The 16129-nt window shown below is 41.4% G+C and overlaps 1 protein-coding gene across 4 annotated transcripts in view; it reads left to right on the top strand.

The window, feature by feature from the left end:
- LOC121329009 (zinc finger protein 362-like) overlaps window positions 1-4918 on the top strand; it is a 31780-nt gene extending 26862 nt beyond the window's left edge. For all 4 annotated transcript variants that reach the window (XM_041274185.1, XM_041274182.1, XM_041274184.1 and 1 more), the window contains one exon: window positions 76-4918. In XM_041274185.1, the coding sequence (XP_041130119.1) occupies window positions 76-192 (117 nt within the window). In that variant the 3' untranslated portion in view covers window positions 193-4918. The remainder of the gene's footprint in view (window positions 1-75) is intronic.
- Window positions 4919-16129: the final 11211 nt, after the last annotated feature.

Raw genomic sequence — 16129 nt, 5'->3', positions numbered from 1 at the left:
TTGACTAGTTCCCTCTTCAGGGATTATTAAAGGAAGGTTTCTAACTGCATTTCTGTGTGGTTTCCCCTCTTTCAGGAGACCTACCTAATGAAGCACATGTCTAAACACACAGTGGTGGAGCACCTGGTCAACCATCACTCCCCTCCAAGGACTGAGTCGCCCAGCATCCCCATCCGCATCTCCCTCATTTAGAAGTGCCAGGAACCTTGGCCACGAGCCCAGGTCCTCGGTCAAGTGCTCACTTCATTAGGAGAACCAATCACCAGTTGCTGTTTTCAAGTTTGGGGTCCTGAAAGATGTGCCAGACTGTATTTGTATTTTAACAAAAAAAGAAAAAAATATATCTTTTAAAAATGATTTGGGGGACATCCAAAGACATTTTTTAGAGCACTTTCAGGCCTTATAATAATGGCCAAAAGTAAATAGGTTTGGTTTCTGTTAAAACAGAAAAAAATGCTACAGGCAGCTAAAGGATTTTGCCCATAGGACCTCTAAGTGTGTGCGGCTTTCTGTCTGCCTCTGTGTTCTGGTTCTGAGTGGTGTGCTCATTGGGGGCGTCTTTGGGTTTCACGCAGGGCCCATTTCTCTCTCCTTAGTCGGAGAGCACTGGGAAAGACTGTATGAGGCTAGTCCTAAACGCAGGCCAGTCTGCCCACAAGTACTCCTTCTCAGAGTAGGTCTAGTCAACCCCTGACTGTGAATGTGCCCAAGCAAGACCCAGTGCCCCCTAACTGACCACTAGGACAGCACTGCCCCTGTGTCCCCAAAGCTGCTGTATTCACTGTCTGGCTTTGTTCGGACTCATTTCGGGGCTATACCTTCTTTAAGCTGTACATTTGAAATAGCTTGGCCGATTTTCCCATGTGACCGTCTCCTTTCATGGCTAGAAGGATTAGGAAGAGACCTGAGAGTGACGGGTGGATTTTCTGGCACAGTGTTTTCGTATCAGAATCAGAAAAGATTTCCAGTGGAAAAGGTTAAGAAGCCTCTGTGTTTCCTTGCATTTCTATTTTAGAGGAGAGCACTCGTATACAGTATGTCTATCATCGGTACTTTTTAAAGCAGCCTGTTCACATCTTTTTTTATATTCTAAAGTGTATAAATTGCATCAGAAAAATGTGGATCTGTTAAATCAAAATTGAAACATTAAACAATTTACACAGCAGTGTTTTTTTTTTTTTTTAAAGGCATGCTTGCAGGAGTCACGGTTGTTGTTTTTGGTTAACCCGGATGATTCCCTCTTATTTTAGTGTCCCATTTCCATGATCTGAGAATTCCAAAAGGCGTCTATTGTTCTTAGCAGTGTTTTTGCTTGTTAAAACTAGGGCTGGAATTATCAAAAGCATCTAAATATTGTCTTCTTTAAACTTGAAATCCTGCAGTGCTTTATCCGTTGTTGTTATTATCAGTAAAACATTGTGCAATACACAGCACAGTGAAGCATGGGTACAAGTTAAAGGGTGGCAGTGCTTCAGTCCGTGGCTCTTAGAAAAGCAGAAGCTTGCACTCTGGTGTTTCCTCAGGGGCTGTAGTGTTTCTGTATACAGTATCTCCACTGTTTCTTGCACTTACTTGTACCCAGCTTTTTAAAGCCATCACAGACACAGAAGCTGCCCCAACATGTCTGATCATACACACACACACAAGCTGACTCTACCTGTCTGATCACACACACACAGAAGCTGACTCTACCTGTCAAATCACACACACACGCACAGAAGCTGCCTCTACCTGTCTGATCACACACACACACACAGAAGCTTCCTCTACATATCTGCTCCTCATTGGAGCTTGAAGCCCATAGATTCCACAGACAGTGAGGCACTGAAACACCCCTGAACCCCCTCAGTTATACAATTATGAAACAAAGTGAATCGTTATTTATGTAATTGTTCAAGCAAAGAGAAGAGGTTGCACAAACAGGCTTTATGTTTTGTTTTTTTTTAACGGATGTCATGTAAATAATATCGCAGTAATCATGCCATCTGGAGTAGAACAAGAGGCTGGTCTGAGTGCTGTTTACAGCTGTCCACTGGCTTCGTCTTCACCTGAATATTTATTCTAAGTAATTCAGCTGCCTCCAAGACTTAAGATTCAGTCCTGTTTGAAAATACAGAGCATGTTCTTTTAAAGAGGTTTGGGTAGTTGAGAAGCACAGATACTTCTCTTTAAGAAGATATTGTCAGCTTGACGGATCTGTTTTCAGTTGTCTCTGTTACAAGAGATTCATTAACAAGATTTGATTGCTTAAATCAATTAAAATTGGTAATCATAGAAAAAAACTTATCAAGGAGTCCATTTAGGATTTTATATAAAATGTGTATATTTGAATCGGTTTTCTTTTTAAAAAAAAATAACCTGTGTGTCATGTAGCTAAACTATATATTAAGTAGTGCATTTGTCTTGAATTTTATAACTTCTGGAAAGGCTGCTTCTTTTGGTCTAAATTTAAAATTACAAGCACAGTTCTTTGTGCATTCAATTTTACAACTGCCTTTCCTTTTAGTAGGGGTGATTTTAAGTAACTTTTCCACGTAAATTATATTTACTCTGACATTCAAATGAGCATTTGTGTCGAAAGGCAGGTGTGCTGTCAACCGGTCTGGCCTACATCTTCAGTTACATGCAAATCAGATGCAAGTTGCACAGGTCTGAACTGTCTACCTGACAAACAGGTGTACTTTCTGTTCAAATAATGTCCCTTTGAATTTGAAAAAGTTAAACTAAGTTCATGACCCCTGTAGAGAATTTCTTTATGCAGCAAAGACCAGGAATAAAGTAGTGCAGGGTTTTTAAAAAGTTGGGGCAATTACACTTGTCCAAAGAAAAATGACATTTCCCATAATCCCCCCATAATCCCTTGCTGGATATTCCAAGGTGGAGGGGTAGGTGTTTTCAGTACCTGCTCTTCTGTGTCTGTGAGATCTTATTCAGGTAGTGGGATCCTGTACAGACTTTGTTTATTATATAATATATACACACACATACATTCTGGTTTGAATTCAGAAACACTGCTTCTTCAAAAAATGGTATTTAAGCGGTTTTAAAATGGACTTGGCTAGTTGGCATGCACTTGCTACTGAACTCCTGAGTGCATTCCCGCTGGGACTTAAACAAAGCTATGTAAATGTTTGAAAAAAGCACTTTCTTTGTTCTATTTGTTTATTTTGTATTAGTGCCAAATAAGTCAGAAATGTGCAAAGGGACCAGAGAGAGTGGGTGTGCGAGACATCCTGTCGGGGTCAGTAGCCAGACTTCTCCAGATGATTCCAGACCCTGTTTAAACACAGGTGGGGCTCTTTCAGTGGGTTGCTCATGATCACACGCTGCTGTTGTACAGCATACCTGAGGCCATACCCCTCCTGTCTGAAGCACGGTCATTCCTGACTGAGGCTGCTTGTAAAGAGCATTTCTTCAGACATTGCAGGCTTCTTTTCTAAAGACTACTGTGATTCAGGACATTGCATTTGTTCCAGTCAATGAATTACTGTTGCTTGTATGCGTAATCTGTATAGTTGAAACTTAATTTTTAAAACAGAAAGGTGTTGAGTAGGTATTGTTTGTGGTTCTGTTGCCATAGGAATCCTGGACTCGTGCCTGCCTGGGGATTGGCCAGTGGAAGGTTTTATTAGACCAGAGCATGTACATTTTTCAGTTTTGCCTGAGCTAAAGTTTAGTCTTGGCAGTCCCTAAGCAAGCCCAGGCAATCCCAATTGAATGGAGGTGTTTATCACATTAATAAATGTCCAATGGCAGTATTTGATGACTGTATTGTACAGCACACGGAGATTGTGTACCTATGGTGACAAATACTGGTTGATATAACCAAGCAGTTTTTGCAGACTTTACAAAAAAATAAATTATGTGACGTGAAAATACGTTCGACTTTGATCCATAAAGTTTTTCAATGTAACTGTCGCTGACCTGTTTGCTCAGAAGGTATTTCATTCTGTCGGTTAAGACCTGTTGCCATTTAAACACAGAGTGCTCTGTGCCATTGTGATACGCACTCTGCGTTTCGGTTACACCCAGCTTTATGGCCTGATGACTTGTATCTGTACAGTCAGTGTTTAGTATTATTTCTAATCAGCTCTTTGTACTGTTACAGAAAAGTGTTCTTGTGAGTTCTGGGCATGACATGATCTCGTCCTCTGTACTGTCAGCTGGTTTACACCTGTGTCGTTCATCCTTTCTTCTGCAGTTTCCAATGTCTCCACTTTAAACAAAACTTGTCATTTCTGTTAGTTTCAGTCAAAGCCTCTTCTAAAGACACATCTGTCATTGCATCAAATAGTGTGCAAGTGAGTAAGTAAGCTGTACCCCGTTTGTTTTTTGTGGTTTATATCGTTTTTAGTTCTGTTGCTCCAGTATTGACTCAGCTCAGTAAAGTTTTCTATGGGGGGGTGAGGGGGGGGGTTTGAATAAAACTCAATTTTGCAGCAACAGGACTAAATCTAATAATTGGATCCATTTACTCTTGGTAGGACTTCAGTGTTCTGGAGATGCAAAGTAGAAAGTAACCTTGGTACCTCTTTACTGGAGAATGGCCCTTTATATAGTAACATAATGTCTGCTGTGTAGATAGCTCACTGGTGTAGGAATAGACCCATCCTTGCCCCTTACCCCCCATTCCCATCCAGCTGGTCCTGCTGTAGTTTGTAGAAGGATGCCAGTTCCACTCTCGCCCCAGGACTCTGATTGCTTGTCAGTCTTTAAGAGATAGACCCTCCAATGGAATCAGTGAAAATAACTTTAATGAATGGCATCTCTTTTTACCCTTTTTATATTTTAAATTACAAGAGTTGAGACCGCTGTCTGAGGGTCCCATTTAATCCTGTGTAGATATTTGTATGTATAAAAAAGACCTCAATGTCATGTAATCTTTTTTTCCTCCTGTTTTTTAAATATTAATAATTAACTTTTTTGTTTTTTTATACACATTTTAAAGCCTTAACTATATCATCATTGTACCTTTATCACATTTTATTTCATTTCTCCATATTGATGTTCCCCTGTAATCAGTACTGTATATCAATTTCTTCATTTGTTAGCATGGGATATACTGTAAATAAACTATATAATACTTAACCCATTTTCTATATTAAAAATGATATATAGGTCTAGTTATTATTATTAAAAAATAAATAAAGATTTTTTTTTCCTTTGTCTTGCATTGTGGTACCTTATAAAGTTTGCATTGGCAGTATCTACAGCCAAGACCTAGAAAAAAATGGGATTTGTGTAAAAAAAAGAAAAAAAAAACTTTGTATCTTTTTGTTGTTAAATAAAATGCAGACTCTGAAAAGACAGCGTGTGGTCCTGTTTAATTGTTCATTTTCTGATACTTCCAGGGTGTTTTCTAATAAAACAGCTGACATACTGTAAGCTGGCTATCAGCGCTTTGACTTGTTTGGTTTTGGAGCTCTTCCTGTCCTTTCAGGGTGGTTCCCTGGCTCTGAATCTGACCTCTCAACCTGCTCTGTGCAAGGCAGCTCTGACCTCTCAGCTGGCTCTGTGGAAGACAGCTGTGACCTCTCAGCCTGCTCCTGCGGAAGGCAGTTCGATTGGTGAGGCTGACAGAGGCGCATGTTGGGGTTGAGGAAGAAGAGGTACTGAACTGGCTTAATTACTATTGGAAGCTGACAGTGGGAGTGTGGCAGGATGGCTTGTGTGGAGACATCAAACACGAAAGAAACGTCAGGCCTCTGAACACACCGCAGTGTACGCGCAGTACTGTTCCCTAGCCTGAGTCTCTAGAGGCATTTTATCACACGTTCTGTCCCCACATATGGCAGGATGGCTTGTGTGGAGACGTCAGACCCGGAAGAAACACACAGTACTGTGAGTCAATGAATGCGCTGGTATGACGATTTACTGCAGAATAAAAGATTTAACAAAACAAAACACTGACCAAACAAAACGGCACAATGGCCGACTGAGGTTGGTAACGTAAGGCCAGAAGCAGGAACTGCAAACACACGGGCAGTATTCGGATGCAAAGTGCACTGCTGTGCTATTTCTATTAATAAAAATAAACAAATATTTAAATTAAATAAAAAATACTGCTCTGTGACAGAGCGCGAATGAATCCTAATCAACAATCTCCCTCCCGACCTGTGAGGGCACTATAGCCGGAGCAGAACGCCTCGGAATGGATGGTTGGACAGTTCATTCCAGCATCAGGTGGAAGCCAGCCATCCAAAAAGGGGGCGGGGCCATGATACCAGAAGTCACGGGTTTCAGGAGATGTGATTGGCTGCGCCACTGAAAGAGGGAGTGACAGAGGGTGTTTAGGGGAAGTGGCCCCAGTGATCTGTTCCTTCGCTATGGTTACGGAAAGGACCCATTGAGAGAACGGAAATAATGAATAAGGAGCGTGAGTGTTAAGTGTTTTGTTTGTTTTGCTAACAGTCTGTTTGTGTTTCTAGACTGCTAAATATCCGGGAGCAGTCGCTATTCAGCCAGCATCAAACCTGAACTGCACTGGACTGTTACTCACTGTTCAAAACACCACTTGCACCCAGAGCACTCACTGTTGGACTGGTGATCATGTAGGTGTTTTAAAGTGTGTTACTGTGTTATTATTTTGGGATTGAACCACGTGGTTTTGACTGGCTGTACACATGGTTGTGTATAGTCAGTCGTATTATTTAAAAGCAATAATAAAGCTTCATTTTGACCATTGAACTGTTGTTTATAATCACTGCCTCACCTCTACACCTGTGCACTACCAACCACATGCTCACAGAGCGAAATAAAGAGAGTAAACAAAACAAAATCACAAACACTAAAACAATACAACAAAACCAAGGTCAGGCTGGGCAGTCGCCTTCACTGATCCTGTGGTTTTGTATTTTTGTTTTGCTCTGCTCTGCTCGAAAACACTCCGCGTTTCTCTTCTGAACAACCACACCGAAACAGGAAGAGGTGCAGGCTTTTATATTGGCGACCATCTCCCAGTTAGCACCAAATTAATCCATTAAATCAGGACCTTCTGCACAAGGTACTGTCTGGATATGGTTTCCCCATCCAAGCTGCCAAACAATAACAAAACACTGCTTTTTCGCCGTCACATTTATAACTCATAATAACAAAATACGAACTATACAAGGGGGTGTGGGGTACCCCGTTCGAAAATAAACAAACAATACACATCCAACAACAAACCATTGCTTTTAAATCACAGTACATTTAAATCAATACTGACCATAACAAAATATTAGTTTTTACAAAAACACAATAAATACACCCTTTTTAAAATAAACAATACATTTTAACAGCAGGACTTTGCTTTGTCCTCTATTCATGGGCAGGGATTTTCCTCCGCCCTGCCACATACCAGAATAAACAGACAATACAGACACAGAACAAACAGCATGCTTGGCAATTGTTTACTTTAGGTTTGACTTTAGGATTCTCTCCTCTTGACTCCCGTTCTGCCTTTGAACACACCAACCTAGATCTGCCAAAGCTGCTTGTTTTTACATTGTGTCAGAGTTTATACCTCAACCACATTCTGCATGGGTTTTATCATATGCATGGTCAACAGCCAGTTCGTCAATAAGCACTCACTGTTGCCCATGCAGTCTCATGATTTTATCTGGATGGGGTGTAACCCGTCACAGGGAGTTATCTCCTTTGTCTGCTTGACATTTGGTGATGGTTAAAAAGATTTTCCTGGGCTCCCGAGTGGCTCACCCAGTAAAGGAACTTACACCTAATTGCACTTTTTTGCTCAGTAATTCTAGTTATTACTTGTCTGCCTATTTTACCCACATAGCCCCAACACATTTTAAAAGATATAGCACATAACGGACCCGACCTGGAATCAGACGGCAAAATATTCACTCCCCAAGGCCCTTCATACATTGCTATCAAGGATCAAGCGCCTGCATGCATTTTAAACACACTGATTCCCTTCCAGTGTTGCAGCAAGACAATGCAATTACTTTGCCTACAAGAAAAACATTGAATACATTTTCTTTTTTTGTTTTTTCTTTGCTCAAAACATGTTAAACACTTGGGGCAGTTTGGAGTTTAAACCCAGCTGTCTTTGTTTGAATGTGACCTGCTTGAGGGCATTGCAACTATTGTGTGTTGCCCCTATGTGGCGGGTAAGCTAACAAAAGCCTTTGTTGTGCAGGTGTGTGGTCTATGATTGTGAAGCCTGTCTTCCGCACTGGGGGTGCAATGCTAGTGCAGCGGTGGGTGGAGTCATTCAGCACACTAGACAGGTGCAGGGCTGCAATAATGAGAGGGGAGGGGAAGGATGTTCAGAATTTTTAGTGAAAGGTGGGCTTGGGCTATATACGGTTGGGTAGCCAATGGGTTTAGCGTACTGGGTTGAGCCTCAATCCTAAAATTATATGGTAAAACTCAAATTTGTTATGAATAACATGTTACAGCAAATAGTCCTTCATATAAAAAATATGTAGATACCACACCTCTGGAAAGCCTGTCATCATGCAACTTCCATACTTCCATGTATGGAATTCACTTAACAAGCACATCACATACATTCATCCCCCGCCACAGCAGTGAACTCAAAATTGAGTCATCAGTAACATGACAAAATGAACGACCATGGCCCATATCCACTCTGTGCACTTGCATGACTTCCAGACAAGTGGACCGAAGCACACAGATACATCCACAAGACTCAATAGCTTCTGTTTAGAATGTGCAGATCCCGTTTCATCATAACGGGATAAGTGCTTCTCTAGATATACTATGTATGATCTCAAGCAAGTTTCATCAGACTTTGACAAAGGGTGAGACACTATAAACAGAGGTGATCGTGTGTAGTGTGGAGATCCACCATTGAAGCACCAAGAGTCAAGTGAGATGAGGTTCCACAGGCATTACTATCTGAGGCTGTTCTTGATACCAAGCTCTGAAACCATTTACTTATGATAAGGGATTTCATGAAGTAATTTCTTTTTGTTTTGCAGTGGGGAGCTCTGAATTCAAAGCTTGGCAAAGCTGCTGTCGTGATGTCTCACTGATACTAGCTGGCAATTGAAATAAATAAATACGCCTTGGAAAACCCTCACACACGCAGTATAAAGGGGGGCCCGCCCATCTGGATGTAAAATGTTTACATAGACCCAGACAACTTTGTATAATTACAAGGATGGGTCCATCTGAGAGTTTCCTATTTAAAGAATCTTCTCAGGCCTCTGAAAGCAGTTACCACACACACAGGGTGTGCCCCTTCTCCCAGGGAGCCAGGGTAATGGCCTTCTCTCTTTCTAACCCCCTGTGTGTTAGAGAGGACAGGCCGTGCCACACACAGGTTTTGCGCACGTTTACATTGACACGCATGGTATCGTAATTCCTGGAAATAAATCTCGGGAGTTTTCAATTTTTGGGGTTTAAAGGCTCGCTTCCCAGACCTACTTCCCTGTTGCTTGTTTATTGAATTCTCAGAGGCAAAAATGGATTCTGGCTGAAACTTTGTGAATATAAAAAAAAAGAGAAAAGGGAAAGACAGCAAGTCCTGGTTTGAGAGCACAAAAGGCTCTATTTCTGTGCTGTTTGACCATGTGACCTACAACACAGTAAATTAATCGTTATGATCAGAAAGCAAAGTATGAATATGAATTATTCTCTTATTGGTGTGAATCTTGCTCTTTCAGAGTCATTTGTTGGGTGAATTTCCATGTCTCTATTGTGTATTGTGTACACCTTATAAGTGTATTGTTCTAAATATTTGCTTGCATCAGAGCCAAAGATTGGCTGTAGTTTGTTCAAGGAAATATTACAGTCTAGGAAGGCGTGTATTAAAAGAATAGAATTTTACATGAAAGTGCAAGAAAGCTTTCCATTACCATGTGTGGCAGAGTATGAGGAGGAGAGAGGAAGATGTAGTCCTTGGGGTTTGGTGCAAGACTACATCCCCCAGAATACTGTGGGAGTGAACCAGAATGGGTAACACTTGGATCTAATTAAATGAGGGACACCTGCCTGTAATTAAGGCAGGTATAAAACAAAAGGTCATAAATGTTGGTTTGGGGTTCGGTGTGGAAGCAAAAAGTCTGGGAGAAACTGTAAAAAGTGCTGTGTGAACCTGGGTGTGCGTGTAAAACTTGTATACTGTGTGTAATAAATGTTTCTGAACCGGTAAACGGCTTAGCCGTCCGACTTAGTTCTGAACTGGTAGAAGTTTAGTTAGTGCTCTGCCTTGACCGCCAGTCATGTATGGTGGCAATAGTGGGATAGTCCCCCCCTCCTGACCCAGCTCAGAACCGGGGTTGCTGTGTGCAGAACCCGAGAGAGAAGCGCTAGCAGTGCCTCCATAGCCAAAAAGGAAGGGGCTACAGAGAAGAGGGAGGAAGTGAAGAGACCATTTTATCCAAGGCGACTTACAGGTGTTACAGGGCAGTGCAGGGTTACAATGCAAGACTAATATTTAAATATAGTGTAGTGTTTAATAAATGTGCACTTAAAACCACAGTTTATTTGCTAATACAGAGTTTTACCAATTTACATCAGACAAGTCACATACTCCTAAATGCACGCCCTAGCATTTCCGGAAGGTTGCATTAATTGTGCTTTCTGAGGTTTAGCTTAAGCCCTGCATTCTCCATAATTGTCAGAAGCTCATCAAGCAGTAACAGATGCTTTTCTTCCATATCAGTCTGTAGTAACAAACCCAAATACAGTATGAGGGGTTTAAATACCTATTCAATCAGTATTTTACTTTATGTGACACCATTTATTCAATGTTTCAAATTATTGCCAATTGACTGATAAAATGATAGCGCTTTATAGTTTGGTTATTTTATAAGCACCGATATAAAAAATTCTAAAGGTACTACAAATAAAAAATATGCAACCCTTTGCAATACATAAATGCTGTATTATTATGAAGGCATCAGATATATATTATAGTTAGGCTATAGCATCTAGTAATTGAATTATTGATCCATTTATGCACCTGAATATAAATCGTGATTTACAAACGGGATGACCATCCTGGGGTTTGTATGTCTGTGTGGGAGTGGGAATGCAGCGTTTGAAGCGTGGAACGATGAGTGAGAGACATGGAAACAGACCAGTAAACGGAGCTTCCCGACAAAAAGTATTGGGCTGATCGTATGCCGGTGTTGAATAATGAGCATGAACGTTTTTTTTTGTCAGACACGGGATATGGATCGCAACGCACTAGTGGAGATGCTGGACAGCAGACGGGACACAGAGGAGAGAAGGAGGGAGGAGCACTACACTCCGCTCATTGAACGGGTAGGGCTGGCATTTTCCACAGAGCCAGTCCCTACCACAACACCGGCAATATCAGCATCAAAGGCTCTGGCGATGAAGATGTCGGCGGAGGATGACCCAGTGGCGTATCTGGTTACGTTTGAACGGCTGGCTACCACCTCATCATGGCCGCGGGAGTTCTGGGTAAGCCAGCTGGGATCCTGCCTAATCAGGGAGGCTCAGGCAGCCTACCAGGCTATGAGCAAACTCAACGCTGCCAGTTACAACCTGGTCAAGCTGATCATTCTCCGCTGCCTCAACATTATGGCAGAGATCAACACTGCACTTCACTCACTGTTTAAAATTGTTATCACCCACCATGAGCACTACAGTACGCACCCGGACTGGTGACCGTGTGTTGTGTTATTGTGGGGCGGATAATGTGCGTTATTATTTTGGTTTGCAAAACCATTTACATTATTTACCTCCGTGCTTTAAACACTGATCGGAAATACAAAATAAAGCACCCTTTTCTAAACTGGATTATAATTGTCTGCCTGTAATTATTCCTGCACTGCATCACCTCTGCACCAGTTCACTATCAGCAGCCACTTTGCCACAGCCCCCTTGCCTCCTCTTCATGGAAATCAAGATTACCTCCAGCTGGGGTAGAGGTGCTGCCCCTGCCCTGTTGCCGTACCAGCAATGGGACAGATATCTAACCATTACTCCCTCTGTCCCCCCCAGTTTGTTTTAGGTGTAACCAACTGGGACATCTGGCCAGGTCATGCCCCGCTGCCATGGAGTGTGACGTGGCCACGTGTAATTGGGCATCTGAGATAGGTAAGTGTGGGGAAAATGGTCGGGAGGTTTTAAGAAATGTGAAAACCCATGCATTAGTGGACACAGAATGTGAGCAAACCTTGATTAGGACAGCTCTCTTGGGCAGTGTGTCGTGGCAGCCACAAGGTCAGATGGCCATCTCCTGTATCCATGGAGGCACAGTGGCATACCCCACCCTAAAAGTATATTTATCGGTAGGACAGATAAAACGTCACCTGGTGGTAGGGGTGGTGGAAAGGTTGCCACACCCAGTTATTCTGGGCTGAGACTGGCCAAAATTCAAAGAATTAATGCAAATAATGGTAGTCTCAGCCACACAAACGTGGCAGAAAAAAAAGCGAACTAATTGGTGATGTGTTCTTTTTTCAAGTGGAAATGTTTTCCCCCCATTTTACATCCTAGAAAAATGAATAAAGAGAGAAGGAGAGCATTCGGATGGTAACAAACGGCTGTCAAAAGGAGTTGGAACGCAGTGTAACCGAGAGGGCGAGGTTACTGGGCCATCCAGGGCAGATGCCACTCCAGCCCCTCTCAATACACCGGACATGTGGTACTCAAACGTGGACATAGTGTGGGGCCAACATAATGAGCTGTCACTGCTTGGGGGCAGGTCCGGTCTATTGAAGGTAAGGATGTTGATGGCGATGGGGTGCTAGTATATCCACATTTCAGTATCAAGGGGCAATTACTGTATAGCGTAAATCTAGCCGCGGGCAAAGAACAGCCTGCAACTCAATTATTGGTTCTCCAGTCTTGTCGGAGGTCATGAGGCTGGCGCATGATATTCTTTTTGCTGACAAGACAAGGGAACAGATATTAGCTTGATTCAACTGGGTAGGTCTTCATACTGATGTGTCGAAATATGTAGCCACATGACCAGACTGCCAGGGAGTAGTGTCAGGTCGAGTGCGCCCCGACCCTTTGGTTCCACTGCTGATTATTTCCACTCCTTTTGAACGCATTGCAATGGACATAGTGGGCCCTTTGCTACCTTCTGACTCTGGGTATACACATATATTAGTAGTGGTAGACTATGCAACGTGATACCCAGAGGCAGTTCCATTGAGGTCCACTAGTGCCGCTGCAATAGCCACAGAGTTAGTACAGATTATGGCTAGAGTAGGGATCCCCAAGGAGATCTTGACTGATCATGGAATCAACTTTCTGTCTAACACATTACAGCAGGTATATAAAATATAAAAAATGTGTCCCATCAGGACGTCTGTTTATCATCCACAGATGGACGGTTTGGTGGAACGCTTTAATCAAACTTTGAAGTCAATACTGAAACGGTTTGTAACGCAAGAGCAAAAACATTGGGCATTGCTTCTCCCCTACCTCCTTTTTGCAGTGAGAGAAGTGCCGTAGAGTTCGACAGGGTTCTTCCCCTTCAGCTCTTATACAGCTGACAGCCTCAGGGCAAGACTCTGTTGCAAGAACGTATTGACCCAGAAGGGAAACAATGTAGCAGCCGCAGATTGCAAACGCAGCTGCACTTGTTTACTAAGGGGTCATGCGTGACAGCATATAAGAGGATGGAGAATCGTAATCTGTTCCTTCACTTTGGTTACGGAGATTAACCCGGAAGGACCCGTGCAGTATTTGTGAAATATTGTGAGTGTTTGGTTGTCTTGTCTATAGTTGTTACTTGTGTATCCATAAATGTGTAACACGTTCCGGAGCTGTCGCTAAGGGTCAGCATAAAACCTGGAACAGCAGTACACTTTTGTCACACATTAAACTGTATCACGAGATACCTGTGTTTATTGTTTGGGACTGCAAACCTGTTATTATTCACCCCGTGCATTACACATTGCTCTGTATTGCCGGGGATCATTGTTTGGTCACCAAACCTGGACTAAAAATAAAGCAACACTTTTCCAAACCGGATTAGTCTCTGTCTGTTTTATTCCTGCACTACATCATCTCTGCACCTGTATCCACTCAGCTACTTTGTCACAATGCATTATTAAAATATGGGAGGGGGGCAACAAAGACAATCTTTTAATTTCACACTTATATAGGTCTATTGCACACACAAATAATATTGTTTTTTGGAATGTTTATTACACAAAAAAAGTTTTTTTTTTTTCAATTAAGAAACCTATAAAAATAATTTTCTTTATTGATTTAGACTTATCTATAAGTAACAGCATGCAATTCCAAAATTGAAGCTGCAGTTACCTGAGCCACTTCGTTTTTCATCCAGAGATTCACTCCTGCTCTTCTGATCCTCATAACCCATTCCCTACATCTCCTTTCTTTAGGGAAACAAAAAGTTCATTTTGCCTTCTGTCTGTCACCTCTACTGGAGCACCATGGCGCTGCACAGCACACCATTATTATCAGTGTTGAGCTGGCTCCAATAATGGCACTTGCTGTTTACCGAACTGCATCACAGGATCTTATCCTTCTTTATATGGTCCTAGGTATGATTTCCTTGATGGAAGTGTGCATGACCGGGTGAATGATTGACACTTTTTGTGAAACTGCAAACCTCAAATATTAAATGCACAGACCTTTAACTGAATGAGCAGTCACTGAAGTGAATGTACAGACATCGAATTGAAAGGGCAGACCTTGAACGGAATGTTGAGTCCTCAAATTGAATTTCAGTGTGAGGGATGCTTGTATTTAATATTTGATGCTTGCACATTTATTATTTAATTTGTGTTACTTTCACCTCCCATATCTCGCTGCTCTGCCTAGTGTCTGGGATAAATCCCATCAGAACGGAACAGCTACAAAATGACCATATTACACATAACTGTATATTCATAATGATAATGCATGCTGCACTAAGAAATAAGCACGTATGTCTGTGTTAATCACTTTATAAAAATAATGTTCTTGATTACCCTAGTACCTTTGTTTATATTTTTCACTGCAGGTGCCCTAAACTAGGCCTTGTACACACTATGCCTTTAAACCATATTAGCCATTAACCTGGCTTAAAAGTGCTACAAATATCCACACTACTCAGTGTTTAATGCCATACTCAAGAACTAGATTCGACACCACCTTAGGTGGTGTAGTGAGTAGTAAATCATCAGAATGTGATATGCGCACCAAAACTTGACTGTAATGTCAGAAAGTGGCACAATGTTATGTTGAAAGTGGTATGCTGTCATATTTTGGTACAGGTGCAATCAATTGCGATCTGATGGATGTTTTTCTATTGTCAAACAGAGGTACATTTACCATTAATTATACATTATTTTTTTGCGAAATTAAACTGGAAACAGTAGATTTCTCGAAAAAGAAAAAACAATTCACAACAAACAAGACAAAATGAGAAGTCCACCGCAAAGTTGCAGAAGAAAAAAAATGTACAAGACCCAATGTATTGCATATGATGTTAAGTATCCGCATACTATTTTCACAATAGTGAAAAAACATGATAAATTTAAAAAGATGTAAACGACCAAAATCGGTACTTCCTGCTTTCCTAGCGGAAGCTGTTTAGTCATGCAACAACTTTTTAACACGCACCTGAAAATAACACTACACCGGAACCTTTGATGGAAAACAGTGCTCCCGTCCCGTAAGGTTGAGGATTTTAAATACTTAAGTACGTAAACACAGGCAAGACTCAAGGAACTTTACTTTTAGTTATGATTTTTAAAACGGTCCGCTTGTTACAGAACATGTTTACAGTTGACTTAAAAAAACATAATTTGCTATAAAATATTTTTTTAATACCGTGCCTTACTGCATCGTGCGTGAAGTGATACACAATCCACAAACTGACTACTTTTCTGCATGTGTGCAAGTGTATTTAAAAATAAAAACTAAAATCCTTTATGAAATGTTGTATTATTGACCATACTTCGTGAAGGTTAAAACAAATATGGGGCAATCACAGGTTAACTTTCTGAACGTATTTGACTTTATTATCTTACGGTAACTATAATATAACACACAGCATTTCTGCTTTAAAAGGTTTGACTGTTAGAGTAGTTGCTCCTTCATGGGCCCGAGCCCTGAACCTTTAGGTGTAGCCCCTTATGAAAAAAAAAAAAACGACTTGATTACTACTGTTATACTGCTAATTTAGAAGTAACCATGTAGTAACCAGTGGTAA

The sequence above is a fragment of the Polyodon spathula genome, chromosome 16 (genome assembly GCF_017654505.1).
Source record: "Polyodon spathula isolate WHYD16114869_AA chromosome 16, ASM1765450v1, whole genome shotgun sequence".
In the NCBI taxonomy this organism is placed as follows: Eukaryota; Metazoa; Chordata; class Actinopteri; order Acipenseriformes; family Polyodontidae; genus Polyodon; species Polyodon spathula.
This window is presented reverse-complemented; position numbering and strand designations above follow the sequence as displayed.